Below are 22,321 nucleotides of genomic sequence, written 5' to 3'. Positions count from 1 at the left end.
TTCGGATGCGGTGCGATTTGAGTCATCCAAAATCAATGGGTTTAAATCGCACTGCACAGAATCGCAATTGATTTGCACAGGAATGTGGTGTGATCCCTGTGTGAATCACATGCGGTGAGACAGTATAAATGAGGGCTAATACTACTTGCATGACACCCGTTAAATAGATAGAAGCTGATTAGTTACCAAGCTGCTTCAGATTCTGACTGCTCCAGTTTTGATAAATTCTCCCCATTAGGCCCCGTTCACATTAGGCAATTTGGAATCACAGCAAAATGCACAACACGTGTTTGGGGTGCCATTATTTTAATGGCACCCCATATTTTAATGGCACCCCATACACGGTGTAATTCTGCCGCGATTGTTGTGCAACAAAATTGCACGGTAAAATACACATTTAAAAATCGCACTAAGCTTGTCACCCAAGAAGAAGCAGGAACTTGATGTAATATATATACACCGCGTTCCAAATTATTATGCAAATTCTATTTAAGTGTCACAAAGATTAAATATTTTGTTTTTCAGTTTAACTCATGGATGGCATTGTGTGTCAGGGCTCTTTTGATCACTGAAAACAATCTCGGACACCTGTGATAATTAGATTGGCCGGTGAGCCCAATTTAAGGAAAAACTACTAAAGGAGGGTGTTCCACATTATTAAGCAGGGCACCATTTTCCAGCAATATGGGGTAGAAAAAGGATCTCTCTGCTGCCGAAAAGAGTGAAATAGTTCAATGCCTTGGACGAGGTATGAAAACATTAGATATTTCATGAAAACTTAAGCGTGATCATTGCACTATTAAGAGATTTGTGGCTGATTCAGAGCACAGACGGGTTGGTGCAGATAAAGGCACATTGAGGAAGATTTCTGCCAGATCAATGCATCGGATCAAGAGAGCAGCTGCTAAAATACCCTTACATAGCAGCAAACAGATATTTGAAGCTGCTGGTGCCTCTGGAGTCCCACGGACATCAAGGTGTAGAGTCCTCCAGAGTCTTGCAACTGTGCATAAACCTTCTATTCGGCCACCACTAACCAATGCTCACAAGCAGAAATGGCTGCATTGGGCAGAAAAATACATGAAGACTCATTTTCAAACAGTCCTGTTCACTGATGAGTGCTGTGCAACCCTGGATGGTCCAGATGGATAGAGTAGTGGATGGTTGGTGAATGGCCACCCTGTTCCAACAAGGCTGCGACGTCAGCAAGGCGGTGGTGGAGTGATGTTTTGGGCCGGAATCATGGGAACAGAGCGGGTCGGCCCCTTTAGAGCCCCCCGAAGGTGTAAAGATGACCTCTGCAATGTATGTGGAGTTTATGACTGACCACTTTCTTCCCTGGTACAGAAGGAAGAACTATGCTTTCCGTAATAAAATCATCTTCATGCATGACAATGCACCATCTCATGCTGCAAAGAATACCTCTGCATCAATAGCTGCTATGGGGATAAAAGGAGAGAAAGTCATGGTGTGGCCTCCATCCTCCCCTGACCTCAATCCTATTGAGAACCTTTGGAGCATCCTCAAGCAAAAGATCTATGAGGGTGGGAGGCAGTTTACATCCAAACAGCAGCTCTGGGAGGCTATTCTGACATCTTGCAAACAAATTCAAGCAGAAACTGTCCAAAAACTCACAAGTTCAATGGATGCAAGACTTGTGAAGCTGCTATCAAATAAGGGGTCCTATGTTACAATGTAACGTGACCTGTTAGAATGTTTAAAAAGTTAAAATGTTGTTAAACGTTTGACTGAAATAGCTTTTGATTTCAGTAAATATGCTGCAAACACAACAAAGAACAATTTTCAGTTCTTTACAACCTATAAAGTGTTTTGAAACTTACTGTGCGTAATAATTTGGAACAGTGCATTGTAAGTTTTTTATGTTTAAAAAAAATACTGTTATCATTAGGAGGTTTGTTCAATAAAATGTGAATTGTACTCTTAATAATTGATAACATGAGAATTATGCTGACTGTTATTTACATCAATTATTTAGGTAAATGAGAAAAATATCATTTGCATAATAATTTGGAACAGGGTATATATATATATATATTTTTTTTAAGATATTGAAATATATACTACACTTGAGTGCTAAACACATATAGGGCTGCCCATCGAAGTATATGGGCTGCTCTACATGCGACACATGGAAACACATATAAGAACGCTTGTTCCTTCAACCCAATATCTGAACGGGACCCTACGCTTTAAAACAATGCTATCGAGACAGGACAGGACTTCATCAGCTAGGCCTGAACTCAGTGTCATCTGGCTTGGATGACGCCATAATCCTGAAATTATAATTGTGACAATAAATGATGCTGGAGAAATACCGTATTTTTCGCTCCATAAGACGCACTTTTTTCCCCCCAAAAAAGAGGGGAAAATGTCAGTGCGTCTTATGGAGCGAATGTAAAGCGGCCGGTCTGGTATTTCTGCCGCCGCCATGTCAGAATATCGGGCCGGCCGCTCAGCTCTTCTCTCCTGCAGAACCTTACCTGTTCCTCGCTCCAGCGCTGCAGTCTTCCCACGGTGGCTTCTGTGACAGCCGGGTGCCCACTGCGCATGCGCGAGAAGCGCTGCACTTTGTGAATGGTCCAGTGTCTTCTGGGACACATGACAGGTCCCAGAAGGCTCCAGGCCATTCACAAAGCGCAGCGCTTCTCGCGCATGAGCAGTGGGCACCTGGCTGTTACAGAAGCCGCCATGGGAGGAAGAAGGAAGGACAACTCCGCGGAAGTGGAATCGGGTACCTGTCAAATTCAGGTACCCGCTCCCCCTCCCTCCCCAAAGGTCAGCAGTCTCTGGTAATCTCCTTTACTGTCTGCAGTCTCTGGTCATCCCCTGTACTGTCTGCAGTCTCTGGTCATCTGTACTGTGTCCGCAGTCTCTGGTCATTCCCTGTACTATGTCCGCAGTCTCTGGTCATCTGTACTATGTCCGCAGTCTCTGGTCATTCCCTGTACTATGTCCGCAGTCTCTGGTCATTCCCTGTACTCTGTCCACAGTCTCTGGTCATCTCCTGTACTGTGTCTGCAGTCTCTGGTCATCTCCTGTACTGTGTCTGCAGTCTCTGGTCATCTCCTGTACTATGTCCGCAGTCTCTGGTCATCTCCTGTGCTATGTCCGCAGTCTCTGGTCATCTCCTGTAGTATGTCCACAGTCTCTGGTCATCTCCTGTAGTATGTCCGCAGTCTCTGGTCATCTCCTGTACTATGTCCGCATTCTCTGGTCATTCCCTGTACTGTGTCCGCAGTCTCTGGTCATCTCCTGTACTGTGTCTGCAGTCTCTGGTCATCTCCTGTACTGTGTCCGCAGTCTCTGGTCATCTCCTGTACTGTGTCCGCAGTCTCTGGTCATTCCCTGTACTGTGTCCGCAGTCTCTGGTCATCTCCTGTACTGTGTTCGCAGTCTCTGGTCATCTCCTGTACTATGTCCGCAGCCTCTGGTCATCTCCTGTACTATGTCCGCAGTCTCTGGTCATCTCCTGTACTGTGTCTGCAGTCTCTAGTCATCTCCTGTACTGTGTCTGCAGTCTCTGGTCATCTCCTGTACTGTGTCCGCAGTCTCTGGTCATTCCCTGTACTGTGTCCGCAGTCTCTGGTCATCTCCTGTACTGTGTTCGCAGTCTCTGGTCATCTCCTGTACTGTGTCTGCAGTCCATTGGTTCAGAATATTTTTTTTCTTGTTTTTCTCCTCTAAAACCTAGGTGCGTCTTATAGTCAGGTGCGTCTTATGGAGCGAAAAATACGGTAATTGCTAGGTTGATCATATTGCACAATTTACCATTTTTGCTGAACAAGCAGCCAGTCCTAGCACTGCGATTGCACACCTCCCTGCTTTTTGAATTGATAAAGATGGATACATTTTAGCACACAGTAAGTAGGCAAAGGACATGTCCCTGTCATGTCATGGACCACAAAAATCTAATAGGCAGGAAATCATTGGATAATCGATACAAAGGCATTTTTGACTTCTGTTTTCCTTTATATTGGTTTTTCAGAATACCAAAAACAGTAAGACTGGGTGCGACTTTGGCATGCGACTTACATACCATGCAACATGAAAATCGCATGCCAAGTAGCACCCTATTGCAATTACAGTGGTCATATCGGTGCGGTTTCCGACTTGGTCTGAGCCGATTTCTAAAGTAGTACATGCAGTACTTTTGGTGCAATTTGCATAGACATCTGTGTCAGATGTCTTGCAAATTGCACCTGAAATCGGCATGTCACCCGACTTTGAAATTGTGCAACTTCACTGTAAGTCTCACGATTTCAAAGTCAGGCTTGATGTGACCGGGGTATAATATAGAGCTTGGATAAAAAGTTTCATGCAGGATAACACTTTGAGTATATATAAATCCAAAAAGAGGGACCACTGGAGCTACATGAGGCTCAGAGAGAATTGGTCTCAAAAGAATGACAGTCCTTCCAAATGATGGACAGTTGGGAGCCATGCTATTGATGATGGCTTCATGCAGACTGCAGCTCTTGTAAGCACTTTTCTCCCAGCACACAGCTGTATGGAAATATGTTGCATTTTTTTCTGCAAAAAAATGTATGTGCATATTTATGTGTACATATGTGTGATTGTGAGTGTTTACATGTGCACTGCGTTTAGATGTGTATAAGCGTAAACTCATTCTTCTGGCTAGAATGTTAATTTAGTCTAAACGTAAGAATAAATGTATGCGTTTGTGCGCGTTTAGACGCATTTACATGTACACGGGCATCAATTACACTGGGAAAATCCTCTCTCAACACAGTTATAGGGCATTTTTTTTACCCCTCTGAGAGCTGCTCTAAAATATGCCTGACATAATGCACATTAGATCATCTAGAGCTGCTTTCGGGGGCATAGAAAATGGCAGACGCCTCTTACATCAGCAATTTTTTCTGTCTGTGTGCAGATTCAAAAACGCACCTAAGCTGCATTTTTTTGCAAATGTGTTTAGATGCATTTAGGTGGGTCAGGCACTTGGGTGCTTATTTATTTCACTGGCCATAAAATGTATTTATTCTGGCCATTGAAATGAAAAAACGCTGAATGCGTCTAGCACTTAGGTGCATTTAGTTTACACGTGTTTAGGTGCTTCAGATTTTTTTATATTTAAAAGCTCCTCTCCTGAATGCAACTTTGGTGGGGTTTTTTCTGCCTCTAAATGCCCCTGCCTCTAAACTTCTATGGACACCTATAGTGTGCATGGAGATATAGGGGTTGATTAAACTGGTTCAGCTCTGCATAGAAACCAATCAGCTTCCAGTTTTTTTTCATCAAAGCTTAAAGGATAAGTTCCCCTTTTGTAACGTGTTACACCCATAATTAGTGTGTAGCATGTTACAAACGGACCCCCAGCTCCCCATTGTGACAGCTAACAGGGATCTTCTCTGCCCCGCCAGCTGTCACAATTTTAACAAACTGCCTGGCCGCATCGTTTATTCCTGGTGTTCTGTGAATTAACGAACTACAAGTCCCAACTCAGCTTGTAGTCCTCAACTAACTACCATGGTGCTGTGGAATGCAGTGATAGTTCATTATTATACAGGATTTATATAGCGCCAACAGTTTGCTCAGCGCTTTACAATATAAAGGAAGACAATACAGCAACAATTCAGTTCAATACAAGAGAGTTAGGAGGGCCTGATCCTTGGAGGTTACATTGATTCTTCCTGTCACTGTATCTGCTTGCTCCTACACCCCCTATGGGTAAGCAGATATACTGACAGGTCTGCAGGAGACCTGCATGGCACCAGTGATCTACTGATCGATGGTGCCATGTTTTAAAAGCCCCATAAACGAAAAATAATGCCAATCCCTCCACTGGCTTTCACTCGCTCAATGAATAAAATTCAAAATACTAACAACTTACAAAGCCATCCACAACTCTGCCCACAGCTACATCACCAACCTGGTCTCAAAATATCAACCAAACCGCTCTCTTCCATCCCCCCAAGACCTTCTGCCCTCTAGTTCCCGTGTCACCTCCTCCCATGCTCGCCTCAAGAACTTCTCCCAAGCTTCTCCCATCCTATGGAATGTTCTACCCCAATCTGTCTAGCTGTCTCCTAATCTGTCCACCTTTAGACAATTCCTGAAAACCTTTCTCTTTAACCTCCTCGGCGGTATGATTCTTTCCGATTTTTTGTGCTGAAAGCGGTATCATTTTTTTGCATGGAAATATGTAGTTTTTTATTGTAGGCTGTAATTTTTAGGAATAACTCACTGAAATCTGTCCGAACAAGAGTCTAGTAAACATTCCGGATATGATAATACTTGAAACACAAAATCATAAATTATAATTTAATAAATAATCATAAAAAATAATAATATAATAATAATAAATTTAATTCAATAATATAATCAAACCAAAAAGACTGAAATTTGAAATACAGAGGCAAATTCGCACATCGCTGAGCAAAGTCGCAAAATCGTCTTCAGTGTCTGATGACGAATTTCCCCACGAATCATTATCACTCAATTCTGCAAGTGGTTCTGATTTACTATCGCTGTTCTAAAACCGCTTTTGACATAAAGGGATGCTTTTTGGACACCATCGATTTTTCTAAGTTTCCAGGCAGAAAGAACATTCAAAATGCAGGCAGGGCACAGGACAAAGCAGTAGGGACAAAATGTATGTGAAATGCATTGAAACAGCAATGACAGCAAAAATGACATTTTTTTAAAAATTCAAATTTCCCGCCGGTTCCGGCGCCCGTACGTCCCGACGTCACAGGGACCGGAACACAGAAGCTGGATGCCGGCATCGGCCGGAGGAGATTTCCAGGGACGCTGGAGGGGACACATCGCGGGAGCGAAGGACAAGGTAAGTGCTGCAGGGACCCCCAGAGCAGCGCCGCATGGTAAGCCCGAGTGTAGCTTGGGGTTGCCGCTTTTGGTATAGAAATTTTACCCCGAGCTACACTCGGGAACACCGCTAAGGAGGTTAAAGAAGCCTATCCTGCTTCTACCTAGTAAACAGCCATTTATTTCCTCCATCAGCTCACCCCCCCCACAGCTATTACCTTTAGTATCACTCAACCCTTCCTCTTAGATTGTAAGCTCTAACGAGCAGGGCCCTCTGTTTCCTCTTGTACCAAACTGTATTGTAACTGTAATATCTGCCTTCATTTTGTACAGCGTTGCGCAAACTGTTGGCGCTATATAAATCCTGTATAATAATAAGAATAATAATGCATGCAAAAAAAGTGCATTTATTATTTTTCGTAAAAAGGTGAACTTATCCTTTAAAGTGGGAGTAAACCCATTTTTGTAGCTTTTACCTACAGGAAAGCTTACAATGAGGCTTTCCTGTAGACAGAATGAATATCTCCTAAATGTGCACCGTATGGGAGATATTTTCTCTTTTTGTCCACTGGTGCATATGCTCTGAATGAATGGCATACCCACGACATTCCTTTACAGCACTGTGCCATGTCCCGAGACTCCCACGTGCATGTACAGGAGTGACGTCAGTGTGGCTCGGCCAGTCCGGCTGCCAGGACTCGTGAACCCGGAAGACCGGGTGAAGATGAAAACCTCTTAAGCAGGGACACTGCACCGCTGGAGGGCTTCATTTTACCAATTGCCTACAGAGCACTTATACACCCTTCCTACCCAGGCCAATTTCCAGCTTTCAGCGCTGTCGCACTTTGAATGAGAATTCCTTGGTCATGCAACACTGTACCCATATGAAATTTTTATCTTTTTTTTCACACACGCAGAGCTTTCTTTTGGTGGTATTTATTAACTACTGGGTGTTTTATTTTTTGCACTATAAAAAATTTGAAAAAAAAAAGTTTTCTTTGTTTCTATGATAAAATTTTTCAAACAGGTAATTTTTCTCCTTCACTGATGTGCATTGATGAGGCTGCACTGATAGGCAGCACTGATGGGCACTGATGAGGTGGCACGGATAAGCAGCACTGATAGGCTGCACTGATGAGGTGGCACTGGTGGGCATTGATGAGGAGGCACTAATGATGCTGCACTGATATGCAGCAATAATGGTCACTGAAAGGCGGCACTGATGGGCGACACTGACGGGTGGTGTTGACTGACAGCGTTGACTGAGGGCACTGACTGATGGCACTGCTGGGCGCAACTGCTGGGCAGCACTGATGGGTGGCACTGCTGGGGGGGCACAGATGGTTGGCACTACTGTGCACTGGTGGGAGGCACTGCTGGGCACTGGTGGGTGGAACTGCTGGGTGGCACTGCAGGGCACTGATCATCAGTGCCCTGATGATCAGTGCCAATCTGCTCTGTGACAGCTGCCGGTTATCGGCACTACTTTCCGTGGAGAAAGTGCAGCCGACAACCAGCAACTGTATTTACTCCGTGGTCTGCTGTGTCATTGGACACAGCTGATCACATGGTAAAAGGCTGCTGTGATTGGCCTTTTACCTCATCACATGATCAGCTGTGTCCTTAGGACACAGCGATCATGAAGATCGCCAGGTGCGCGCCGCTGGGGGTGCGCAGGAGGGCGCGTTCTGAGAGGGCGACATATGATGCCCTCCCAGAACTGGATAACAGCGCTGTAGCCATCATTCAGCTATAGCGGCGAGGTTACCAAGTGGTTAAGGCAAGTCCTGCATAATGTGCTAGTATATGATACATATTAGCACGTCATGACATTACCTTCCAGGGGATTTTTTTTTATTTTTTTTCTGCAGCTGCAGTTTACTACCGCTTGAATTGAACAAGCTGACGTTAGAAGCTGATTGGCTACCATGCACAGCTGCCCCAGATTTTGCCCTCTCCAGTTTTAGTAAATCAACCCCATAGGCTAACATATAGTAAAGTGGTATTTAGAGGCAGAGAAAAAAAATGCTCAAACGCCTGTAAAAGCAGCATATGTGAGCTCTCGTGTGCATGAGGCCTATTAGGTACCGCACAATCTAATAATAGTGATGACAAGTTCGTGAAACTTGCAGGCATGCTGGAAGACCTCTAAATCTAGTGTTGGTGGGCTTTTGTACCCCTCAAGAAGGTTTTGCTTTCCCACGTATGTGAAGACATGCGTTCCACGCACGGGGACCTAAACGCAGGTACAGTGTTCAGCCCTATCCAGCACCATAGGCATGGTCAGGCGTCCTTCGGCGGGGCCGGATGCTGCACCTATCCCTCCTGGGCGCACTAAAGCTCCGAGAGGGACTCGCTGCAGCCAGACGGCCCCACGTGAAGCAGCCTAAGCCACGTTACCATTTTTCCATATACGTTAAATATTGTATGTGTACAAAATAAAAGGGACAGCGAGATATTAAAGGAGAGGGCAGGATGAAATGTCGCACTCCTGGGATAGGCAGATGATTATGGGAGAATAATGTGAATAGGAAGTGATCGGTTTTTCCTCCATATGCTTGATACATCGGGAGTTGGGTAACATGACAGCGCCCAGCGATGACCTTACTGTAAGAAATGTGATGGTAGGGTGACACCACTGTCGTGAGAAGGGAAGATGGTGTCACACAGAGCAGTGGAGTCCAGCTGCCGGTCTGTTTACACCGCCCAGCTCTGCTCACCCCCCAGCTGTGTCACACTCCAGATGTCACACTGAATACAGATTAGCATACGTACATTCAACATCATGCAGCTTGGCTCGCTCTTCCTCCAGCTTCCCCTTCAGACTCTCGGCTTCATTCTTCAGGGAGGCCAGGGTTTCATTCTCCTGCAAGCCTTCGGTTGCCATCTTGAGATAAATGAGAGAGAGAGGAGAGGGTTGCAGGAGCGGAGGGAGGTGGAGGGGGTAGCAGTGTATGATGGGGATGGCTGCACTATCAAGGATGCTCTAGCACAAGCTGCTTGGCTGCAGGCTCAGGATTTTTTTTTTCAACATGAATAGCTTTATTAGGTTAGAAACAAAAGAGCATTGCATGTTTACATTGGTTCCTTTTCCCTTCTTTCTCTTTCATTTTTAAATGCAACAATGTGTCACAGAGATTTTCAGCACTTCTTTCTGTTTATGACCATTTTATTTTTTGATGAAATTCTAGGGAAAAATATGGGGTCAAAAAAGTGCTTGATATTCAGAAATATTCTGGTGTTATTTTATCAATTTAACCTGGGTTCACATCTATGCGGTGTGGTATATCGCATGTGATTCGCACAGGAACCCCACCGCATTCCTGCGCAAATCACATGCGATTTGTGTGCGGTGCGATTGGAGCCATACATTCGCACCGCATCCGCACCAAAAACGTGAAGGACCCTTTTTTGGGTCCGCAATAGAATCGGATTGCATAGGTATTCACACCTACGTGATCCGATTTTGCAGATTACGCCGCGTTTTGTGGACCACTTTCAGGGTGCTGTTAACTTAATATGCACACCCACAGCGGTTCGCATGAACGGGGTGCAATTCTGATGTTGTGCGGAATTCGCAGTGAAAACGCTGTGAATTCCGCACCGCATCAGTGTGAACCAGGGGTAATATTAACCTCTTTGCACCGACGCCTCCTGGCCCTTTAAAAGTTTCAGAAGCTGGGAGGCGGGGTGGGGTTTTAGGGTCATGTGACCGCCGTGATTCGCCATCATGGTGGTCACATGATCGGAAAAGGTCCCGATCGAAAGGGGAGATCGGGACCTTTCCGTGAGTGACGGACATATGTGGTGGGAGCACGCAGGGCGCACGCTTTCAGCACATATGTACTTTGTAATCGTACACAAATATACGGCCATCAGCGTCAAGGCCCAGACGCCAAGAGACTGCATATTTGCGTGCACGTGGCATCGAGGGGTTAAGGATTGGTATGCTGCAATATATTACATTTTGGTTTTGGGGTTTAAAGTGGAGTTCCACTCACGCTGTCAAAAAATAAATGTCAGCAGCTACAAAAACTGTAGCTGCTGACTTTTAAAAAACAGACACTTACCTGTCCCTCGGTCCCGCGGTGTGTCCCCTGCAGCTCGTTTTAACGGCCATCTTCTCTCCCCAACGCCAGCATCTTCAGTGTGGGCACCTGGCTGTGACAGCTTGCGGCTTCACAGCCGGGTGCCCACTGCGCATGCGTGAGTACCGCTGCGCTTCCTGAATGGTCTTGTAGTCTTCTGGGACCTGTCATGTGTTCCAGAGGATCACGGGGAGGGAGGGAGGACACCTTCCACTTCCGATCACCTAGGCGATCAGACCAGAAGTGGGAGCGGGTACCTGTCAAATTCGGGTACCCGATCCCCCCTGCCCCCCAAAGATGCCAATCCTTAATGGGGAGCGGGGGACCAGTCTTTAAAGCGGAACTTCCCCTTTTGGGTGGAGCTCTGCTTTAAGTTGTTCAGACGGATGCTAATTCCCGACCTCCATTCTGAGCCGCTTTTGCTGCGTCTGCATCCACCTCCTGTGTGCAGGAAGCCCATAGAATTAGATGCAGCAGCTGCATGGACGCAGTCACGCATCAAAATTGGACATGTGGGCAGGAGAGGGTGCACAGATCTGAACACACGTGGCGGTTGATTTACTAAAGCTGATTGGTTTCTATACACAGCTGCACCAGATTTTGCACTCTCCAGTTTTAGTAAATCAACCCCTATGTCTGTATTCAGATCCTTGTATTTCCTCCTGCCCACATGTCAGATTGTGACATGTGACTGCATCTATGCAGCTGCTGCATCCACTTCTATGGGCTGCCTGCGCCCAGCTCCGAGGTGGCTGCAGATGCAGCAAAAAGCGGCTCTTCATGGAGGATGGGTCTTAGCACCAATCTGAATGAGCCCTTATACTGCTTTAGGGCCGGTTCACACCATAGAAAAACAGTCCAATTGCGTTCCGAATGCGTTTCTGTATGCGTGTTTATGACATGTTCTGGTGTGTTTTTTCCCCTTTTTCTTCAACTTAAATAAGGGCATGTGCATTCCGGTGCATTTTTGGTGCGTTTAGGTGCATTTTTTATGCGTTTTACTGCATTCCAGTATAGTTCAGTGCAAAAAAACAAAAATGCATTATGTTCTACTTTTTTTTCTGGAATTGGAACGCAATTGGACTGACCGCACTGGTGTGAACTATGCCATTGGAAACCATGTAAACTACTATCACTGCATTTTTGATGCAGAAATAAACGCACTGGACTGCATGTGGTGTGAACTTGTCCTTGATGTTCATTATCATTGGCACTGACTCTTCCTAATAAACTGCATTGCCTTCTGCTGCTATTTAGCTGAATGTTAATCACGCTTTAGGTGATTGTAGTCCTTGTAGTGCCCTTGTAATATGGCAGTTGAGACTGTCTGTGCTTCTTTCTTTCTTTGTACTAAGGGCCGGTTCACACCATAGAAACTCAGTCCAGATGCGTTTCTGCTTGCGCATTTTTGACAAGTTTTTGGTGCGTTCTGGTTTGTTTTTCATGCGTTCCCTTGTATTTTTTCCCCTCTTTTTTTCTTCACTTTAAATAAGGACATGTGCATTGCAGCGTGTTCCTGTGCGTTCCTGTGCGTTTTAGTATAGGTCAGTGCAGAAAAAATGCAGCATGTTCTACTTTTTTTTCTGGAACTGGAACGCATTAGAACTGACTGCACTGGTATGAACTATGCCATTGGAATCCATATAACCTACCTACCTAATCCATGTGTTTTTGATGCATAAAGAAAATGCACTGGACCAGGGGCAGACTGACCATTTGGAAACTCGGGCACTGCCCGAGGGCCCGGGGTCAGTAGGGGGCCCCATGAGATGTCCCTGGTACCTTTTTCATAGGCTTTTTTGAGTTTGAGCAAGAACACAGGGGCCCCATGATCCCCTATTGCCCGGGGGCCCCATGAGTTGTCAGTCCGCCCCTGCACTGGACTACATGTGGTGTGAACCAGCCCTAACAGTTACATTTTCAGGACGAGCTTAAAAAATATGGTTTAAAAAATATATATTCAAATTATATATTCCTAACTCTTCTAATGCTCTCAGCCCCAAATCTCCAAAATCTTCCTTTTTTTTTTTTCTGCTGTGATCTGACTTCCTGTTAGAAGGTGGCTACGTCCATTCTCCATGTATGTAGGAACGCAGCCATCCTCTCTTCTCCACTCCTAAGATGGACCATAGACTATGGGATTTGTAGCATGCATAGAGTAGTGTACAAGACCGCAACTAATGTGCACTGCCCGTTCCAAACAAACAGAAGTGAATGGGAAAAGGAGAGGTTTGGGAGCTCAGAGAGAGCATTACAAAGAATGCAGAAAAACTCAGTAAGAAACGATTTCGTGAAAAATAGATTACAGGGCATTAGGTACCCATATGGAAGAAAAATATATTTGAAATATATTTAAAAAATATTCTTCCCAAATATATTGACAAATATATTGACATATATTTGAAATACTACAATTTTGGCCATATGCAATATATTTCAAAAAAAAAAAAAATATATATATATATATATATATATATATATATATATATTGCATGTTGAAATGCGTTTTTATTACAAAATATATGAAAAATATTTTAAAAAATACATTTCAAATATACTGTATGTCTTCAAAAATACAAATCTACATTTTTGGAATGCATTTACAAATATATGTTAAAATGACTTTTTTATATGTTAAAAAAATCTGAAGAAGATGTTTAAAAAATATTTTTCATATATTTTGTAATATATAAAACACATTTCAACATGCAGTGTGTCTATATATATATTGAAATATATTGAATATGGTCAAAATATATCTCAATATATTTGGGAAGAATATTTTTAAAATATATTTCAGATCTATTTTTCTTCCGTGTGGTTAGGGGTGTGTATGGATTGTATTTGGAGAATAATATAAGTTTGTGTCACTTGAAGGGTAAACCCCCTTCCTAAAGGTCTAAGCCATTGGCCTCCAAACTGTGGCCCGGGGGCCAGATGTGGCCCTTTGCTTGCTTTTATGTGGCTCTTGGGGCATTATTCCCTCCATTGTCAGCAACAGTGGGGCACAATTCCTGCCACTGACACTGACAAAAGAAGATATTCCTCCTATTGATACCAGATGATGGGGCACTATTCCTCTCATTGGCACCAATGATGGCACACTATTCCTCTCATTGGCACCAATGATGGCACAATATTTATTTCTCCCACTAACACCAATGATGGGGAACTATTCCTCCTATGACACCAATGATGGGGCACTATTCCTCCCATTGACACCAATGATGGGGCACTATTCCTCCCACTAACACCAACAATGGGATGCTATTCCTACCACTGACACCAATGATGGGGCACTATATCTCCCATTGATACCACTAATAGAAAACTAGTACTACCTCTAATACCAACGATGGGGCACTGTTTACTCCCACTGATGCCAGGACATTTTCTTCTTCTACTGGCCACAGTCCGGCCCCCCAAAAGTTTGAAGGACAGTAAATTGGCCCTTTGTTTAGAAAGTTTGGAGACCCCTGGTCTAAGCAGTACTGATACATAAGACAGTAGCAACTTGTTAGACATGATTTTAAGGCCTTGTGTATCCATTTGGCTTGGACCATAGAAGTAGGATGTATACCTTGAAAGCTTGTCCTGAAAATTTAAAGTGAAACTACACCCAGTTTTCCATGATCTCTCTCCAGCCTCCCCTCCCTCTTGCACACAAAAAAAAAAAATGATTGCAAATTAAAACTTAATTTTTAATTGGCCCCCTACATGCACAGATATGCTGCATTGCTCTGGCATTTCTCTAGCAGAGACTCCACCACATGTGTGCACATACTGTACATGATATCTGGCAGGCTGCCTCCTGGGAAGTGTGATGTAGCCATCCCAGGAACCATTTGTGAGATGCCATGCATGCGCACACATGCTGTGGGGTCTTTTTCAAAGAACTACCTGAGACCTGCAGTGTGTCTGCCCATGCATGGGGGATCTGGCACATGTGTACACGTGATGTGGGAATCGCTGTCAGGTCCCATTGAATTAGCAGAGCCTCATGCTGTGTCTGTGCATGCGCCGGATCACAAACAAAGATGGCAGCACCAGAGAAGAGAGACAAAGGGGGAGTTTTTGCTTCAGGACAATGCTGGACTCTATGGTCTAGCAAATATGTATATATTTTTTATTTTAAAGTGATATTAAACCCACAACAGGAAAATCAGTCTGTAAATGAAGTAAAGCATGCTTGTTATACTCACTATGGAACCTAAGGGGTTCATCCTCTGCATTGTGTAAAAACGCTGTTTGATCCTGACTTCTCTGATCCTCCCCTTCTTCCAGTGTCCCCCTCTTATCTACTGATAAGACATATCCTGTGGAGTCACTCTGCACATGCTCTGTTTGGTGAGTATTGCTAGAGATTTTTTTTTCTTGAAAGAGTGCATGTGATCAGCACAGGGCCAATCAGCACTGTCCAGACAGAGGTCAGGGGTTCCGCATCCTCCTACAGGAAAATGAAAACTCCTCCTAAAGCTTTAACCAGTGCTCTGCTGGACACTGATAGAAGTCACAAGACTGCTCTAACTGCTGATGAGAAAAGATATTTAGCAGTTTATATTTACTAAAATAATTGCATTTCCATGTTGTGTGTACTGTGGGAGACCAGCTATAGTAATGCAGGGTCCTGGGTTTAGTAACACTTTAAGACAGGGACAAGTTTTCCTCTTTAACTGTTAATGCAAATAAAAAAGTATCACAGACAGTACTCAGCTTTGTTTCTGAACTTTCTAAAATCCTGTCTGACCTGGGTTAAAGAGTCCTTGACTTTTATAATGACCCCATAGGCCATTCACGTGTTTTCCTGCAATGTAGTTTAAAAACAACTGAACTCTGTCACAAATACAGAGAAAGAGATCAGTTACCCCTAACTGGAAGTCCAGTTCAGTTGCAGGAAGAAACCTTGACCCAGAACAAAATATTAGCCAAAAAGAGCAATGCCATAGATGCTATCTTTTTATTCCTTTAAATCAGGGGTCTCCAAACTTACATAATCAAGGGCCAGTTTACTGTCTTACAGACCCTAGGAGGGTCAGACTGTGGCTAGTGGGAGTAGAAAATGCCTCGTTGTTGGTGTCAGTGTGAGGAATAGTGCTCCATCAATGGTGTCAGTGGGAGGAATAGTGCCCCATCATTGGTGTCAGTGGGAAGAATAGTGCCCCATCATTGGTGTTAGTGGGAGTAAAAGTACCCCATCATTGGTGTCAGTGGGAGGAATAGTGCTCCATCATTGGTGTCAGTGGGAAGAATAGTGCCCCATCAGTGGTGTTAGTGGGAGTAAAAATACCCCATCATTGGTGTCAGTGGGAGGAATAGTGCTCCATCATTGGTGTTAGTGGGAGTAAAAGTACCCCATCATTGGTATTAATGGGTGGAATAGTCTCCCATTCATTGATGTCAGCAGGAGGAATAGTGCCCCATCATTGCTATCAGTGGGATGAATAGAGCCCCATCATTGCTATCAGTGGGATGAATAGAGCCCCATCATTCCTATCAGTTGGAGGAATAGTGCCTCATCATTCCTATCAGTGGGAGGAATAGTGCCTCATCATTCCTATCAGTGGGAGGAAAAGTGCTTCATCATTCCTATCATGTTATCATCAGGCACTGTGAAAGAGTTGTACCCTCCCTTCTTCCTGCCTCCTTCATTCATAGTGCATGTACCATTCTTTCCCAAAATGCAAAGCATTCTGTTAATGGATGTAAAGTCCATTATAGCACAAAGAACCAAGCCAGTAGACTCTAGAGTGGTGAAGTCCTAACTGAATAGTTAATAATGCCAAGTGAGGTATAGCAGCTGACTTCAAAGGACATAGTGCAGCTCCAGGACAGGCTTGAGGAAGATGGATTGCCACCTTGAAACGTGTAGCCACACCCCCTCCACACTCTCTGGCGTTGGCCAAGTTCCCATGCTGTCACATTGACTCCTGAGCTCATATATCCTCTGGTCTTGACCTTCCATTGGCTTCAGACAGCCCAGGTCCTCATGGGCGATGGCTTTTAAGCTTGATAAGCACTTTTATTTCTACTTCATGTGAATGGCTAATTTGCATTTTTTATACTAATAAATTATTTAATCTACTGCACTTAGAAGCGTACTTCTGTTCTGTGAATAGAGGTTGGGCAGATGAATGACAGGATCCAATTCCTACATACACGGAACACTTTGCATTCTGGGAAATAATAACAAGAGTTCTATGAATGGAGGAGGCTGGAGAATAGGGATTGTGAGATGAACAATTTTTTCACATTCACTCCCACATCGTTGGTTTTTACACCATTCAGCAGCCAGCCGGGTAGGGGACACGCTTTGTTACAGGTAAGTTATACCACTGGTGCTGCATTGCCGAACAAAATGTAAGTAAACTTCAGCTTTAACAATTTATCAAGTATTTAATCATGTCAGTGAGTATGAATAGTGATGGACTGGGCCCGACTGCTGTCCCGTCCAAACGGAGCTATGATACCTGTATTTTAGTCTTTAGGACCCAGGGGTGGACTGACAACTCATGGGGCCCCCGAGCAATAGGGGATCATGGGGCCACTGTGTCCTTGCCCACACTCAAACCACACCCAAAAAAACCTATGAAAGGTACCAGGGACATCTCATGGGGCCCCCTACTGACCCCGGGCCCTCGGGCAGTGCCTGAGTACTCGAATGGTCATCCCATCCCTTAGGACCTAAGTTGACATAAGATACATTAAAGCCAAAACAGAAAATAATTTTAGTAGCAAGTGAGCCAGCAGCAGATTTTGCACAGCTACTGAACAAATGGTAGTTTCATCACTGATAATATTTAGGTCAGTGCTAATGACTTAGCTCTTCTTACTGAGATATTAAATTAGTGCTGACAATTGGAGCGCACTGTGCTTTTTATATAAATAATGCAGTAGAGCATTACAGCCAAGTTATCTCGAAAAACAAGAATATCGTGATGGAACATTCTGTTGTATTAAAGGATCGCATCAAATTGGGCACTACACTTAAGTGGATCTGGACTCAATAAGCGAACGTTTGCTTTTTTATAGGGAACATATAGAAATGTTAATTGTGCTTAAAGTACAAGTCCAACTTTTCAGAAAAAAATTAAAAGGTGAGCTAACATCATAGACCCTCCCCACCCTCGGTCCCTGCTATACTTACCTCTGTGGATGATGAGCTGTCAGTGCCCATGCCGTCGGAAATTTGAAAACACAGCTCTTCTCCCTCTGCAGAAATGCAGGGCTTCTGAGATGAATCAGAGCAATTCTGATTGGTCAGTGCCAGCAAGTGTCGGGACAAGTTCACCCAGCATCCAGGGCAAAGATGCTGAACTGCGCACCCCCATTCTTGATGTGCAAGCTTAGGGGATCCTACTCCCAGCAGTCACTCGCTTGTCAAAATCACCACCGCTATCACTACTCCTGTCAGCCTTGTAAGAAGAGGAAGGTGCCCCCATCTCTACATTAAATCATTGCGTCCAGGAAAGCCGCCCCTACAACCCACCTCTTGTCCTCCAAGCCCTGGTGCCAGCACAGAGCATCACTCTGATCTATCCTGGAAGCCCTGCAGAAAGAAGAGGGAGAACAACAGGGATTTCAAATCCCTGGACAGCTGCACCAGCTGTATGGGCACTGACAGCTAATTACTCATGGAGATAACTAGGGGGGGAAGGGGCTGCGGAGGAAGTATGGTGTTAATTCACCATTACATTTTTAAAATAACCCTTTAAGCAATGCCCTTTTGTCTTGGATTTCTTCCTGACATGCAACAATGCCTAGGCACTCTTGTGCCTGCCTACAGCCTGATAGCTATAAATCTGCTGACTGAGGTCATCTAACGCACTGCTGCCTCTGACTGTTAATCTTTGGAGATTTGGAGTGAGATTTGGTGATGTCACTTCTGGGCTCTTCACTGTTCTCCTTGCTGGAGAGGAAGCTCTACCTGAGGACTTGCAGTGCAAAGATCTCCCTGCTTGACTCATTCTGTGCTAGTTCCACCTCTCCTACTGATTTTTGATTATTCCACCATCATTCATTAGATCACTAGTAATTAGGGAACATTTCTGAAATGAGGAAGCAAAGCCATGTTCCTACACCAAGATGGCCGACTCTACACAGAGATGCAATACAGAACAGTGCATATTAAGTTAGTAATAGGGACAAGATCGGCTACAGGAATCCAACAGATAACACAGGTAGCTAGTATTTGGTCAGCAGCTTACCTTTTTGGGCACAGCTTCCATGGTTTAAGTTCTTTATTTAAGGGCTCTTTCACATGGACATTCTGATCGGGTCTGCCTGCCCGTTTTTCAGGCAAACCCGATCAGAACCTCTATTGTCCTCTATGGAGCGGTGGGTATAAATGGACACAAGTCCGTTTACACACACCGACATCCGATCTGATCCACCAAATATGGATGGATGGGGATCCAAATCCCATTCTGTCCGTTAGATCGGGTTGGATGAAAACGGACAGGCGGTCCATTTTCATCCGACCGCCCACTGAGGAGAGTGAGCAGCTCTGTGTCTGCTCTGCAGCAGTGGAGGGGACACAAAGCTGTCATTCATTTGCTCAGCGGAGAGATCCACTAAACGGGTCCGCTCCGTGTGAAAGGACTCTAAAACAGTGTTGATTATTATTGTTTTTTTATATATTACACTTGTTCACAACTGGTGGTATATTACCATTTCACTAGTTAAGAATTTAAACAGGATCCCAACAATACTTTTTATTACTAAAATATCATTATAGGTTTCCATCCACTTTACACAAACCATACACGTAATGATAATCTTAAAGTGTTACTAAACCCAGGACCCAGCATTCACTATATCCAGTCTTGCACATTACACAGAACATGGAAATGAAATTATTTTAGTAAATTTAAACTGCTAAATACCTTTTTTTCATCAGCAGTAAGGGCAGTCTTGTGACTTTTATCAGTGTCCAGCAGCGCACTGGTTAAAGCTTGCAAGAGGAGTTTTCATTCTCCCTTGATTGTACTGTGAGCCTGCAGGACCCCTGACCCTTTGTCTGGACAGTGCTGATCGGCCCTGTGCTGATCACATGCACTCTCCCAAGAAAAAAAAAGCTCTCTAGTAATACACACCAATCTGGGCATGTGCAGCTTGCCCCCAAGGCTCTGTTTTATCAGGAGATGGATTGGGGACAGTAGAGGAAGGGGAGGATCACAGAGGCCAGGATCAAACATACTTTTTACACAGTGTGTATTAAGCCCTTAGGTTCCACAGTGTGTATAACAAGCATACTTTACTGCATATACAGACTGATTTTACTGTTTTGAGTTTAGAAACACTTTGAGGGATAAGTTCACCTTTGGGAACATGTTACACGTTCCACCTGTTTTTACGGTGGAACATGTTACATGTTCCCAATGCTACAGCCACTGCCCAATACCCCCCTTCCTGCGACAGACGTATGGGGAGAAGATCCCTGTACCCAAAACAGCGTGGCCGTGCAGGGCTTCACCCACTTAGCCGTGTCATTCATTCACAGTGTTCTGTGAATGAATGAACTACAAGTCCCCACATCCTTAGCGGCTGTCGGCTTGTAGTTCTCAATGAACTATCATGGTGCTGTGGAGCGCCGTGGTGGTTCACTGAATCTTCCTGTCAATATATCTGCTTGCCCGTACATCCCGTATGGGAAGGCAGATATACTGACAGGTCTGAAACAGACATGCATGGCCCCAGCGATCTGCTGATCATGGTGCAATGCTTTGCATGATCTTGCAAACAAAAATAAAAAAAAGCAAATTATTTACCTGCACAAAAATGTGCATTTATTATTTTTGGTCAAAAGGTGAACCTATCCTTTAAATTATCCCATTTAAAAATATCCTTAATATACAAAGAAAGGACTTCATTCTATATAATTGTCCATAAAAAGAAACCTTTAAAATGGAAACAATAGTTTTATGATCGAAATGATCAGAATTCTGTAAAATGTTATTCCTTTATCAGAATAATTGTTATATTGAACAGGTATAGTATTACATGTATGGCCAGCATTACTGGTGTTCAGTAAACAATTGGCATGTTATTTGACTTGTTACCGTACCAATTCCACACATAGTGAACAGAAAGTCACGGGTTCAGCTTTGATGTAAATGGTCCGTAATGGTCTCTCCCGACTGCATTTGGCACAAGGGCCAAAGAGAACAGCAAGGAAGGTCTGGTCACACATTGCTCAGGCCGCCTCAGTACAGCTGGAAGAGAAAAAAAGACAAAATAAGATCCAACCTCCTCCTTTTATTTCTATAGAGGTTAATGGCTTGGAGACAATGGGGAAGCTCCAGGACAGATAAGCTGCTTGTACATAATCCCTGTTGGCTAATCCTATAGCTGTACATACAATAGTAGATGTTGTTATGCATTTTTGATGGTAAACAGTACAAGTATAAAAACTTTTTTTTTGTATGGTGCCAAATGACCATTCCAGTTTCATTTTTTTATTTAAAAATGTAGAATTTATAATATTTACTGTATTATCATTTATTTATTTATTTCAGGTACTTATATAGCGCCGTCAATTTTACGCAGCGCTTTACATATATATATATTGTACATTCACATCAGTCCCTAACCCTCAAGGGGTGTACAATCTAAGGTCCCTAACTTACATTCATACATACACATACTAGGCCAATATAGACAGGATCCAATTAACCTACCAGCATGTCTTTGGAGTGTGGGAGGAAACCGGAGTATATCATTCTATAAGATAACTTTATACTTTCAGTTCAATAGCTCTGTATGGCCAGGAAATTAAAACATATGTAGCTAAAATAGGGATTATTTTTATGTAAAAAAAAATTGCCATTTACAAATGTGTCTATATATATATATATATATATATATATATATATATATATATATATATATATATCCTGGATATAGTGGCATGTCTTCTAAAGCCAGATATTCACGCTGTTAGAAGGGCCAGCCCGTCGGCTGTTTTTCGCGGATCTTCTCGTTTATTTTTATCGGTCATGTTGGAAATCCACGAAAAAAACGACGTTTTTTGTGGACATTGGTGGCAGCATTGGTGCTGCAATGATCGATTTTTCGTTTATCGGCCGAAAATTCGGCCGTTAAACGACCCGTCTATGGCCAGCCTAAGAGAGGGTAGGTTGACCGTTATCTGCTTATTAAGTCCTTCAGTAAGATAACTGGACTAAAGACCTAACCCGGCATTAGCATTGTTTCCTATTGGACTAGACAAATTTCCTCCTGATCCATGCACTATTATCATTCACATTATTTATGCAGTTAAAAATAACATCACTAGATTATGGAAATCACTATTGTCACCGTCTATATCCAGAGTGATCAACGATTTAAACACCCAATGCGATATGGAGAAAAGATTCCCCTTAATTATTTCTCCAACTCCATATATATTAGCTCTTGGTCCTTAT

The 22,321-nt window shown here is 43.6% G+C and overlaps 1 protein-coding gene across 1 annotated transcript in view; it reads right to left on the bottom strand.

Annotated features, from left to right (window-relative positions):
* Positions 1 to 9,819, bottom strand: part of LOC149442471 (guanine nucleotide-binding protein subunit beta-5) — a 100,053-nt gene extending 90,234 nt beyond the window's left edge. The window contains exon 1 of the mRNA XM_089656078.1: positions 9,586 to 9,819. Within this exon, the coding sequence (XP_089512204.1) occupies positions 9,586 to 9,697 (112 nt within the window). The 5' untranslated portion in view covers positions 9,698 to 9,819. The remainder of the gene's footprint in view (positions 1 to 9,585) is intronic.
* Positions 9,820 to 22,321: the final 12,502 nt, after the last annotated feature.

Source organism: Staurois parvus, unplaced genomic scaffold (assembly GCF_062004578.1).
Source record: "Staurois parvus isolate SC_StPar_1 unplaced genomic scaffold, SC_StPar_1.0 ptg000885l, whole genome shotgun sequence".
NCBI lineage: Eukaryota > Metazoa > Chordata > Amphibia > Anura > Ranidae > Staurois > Staurois parvus.
Note: the sequence above shows the minus strand (reverse complement) of the source record. Positions and strands in the feature narration are given on the sequence as shown.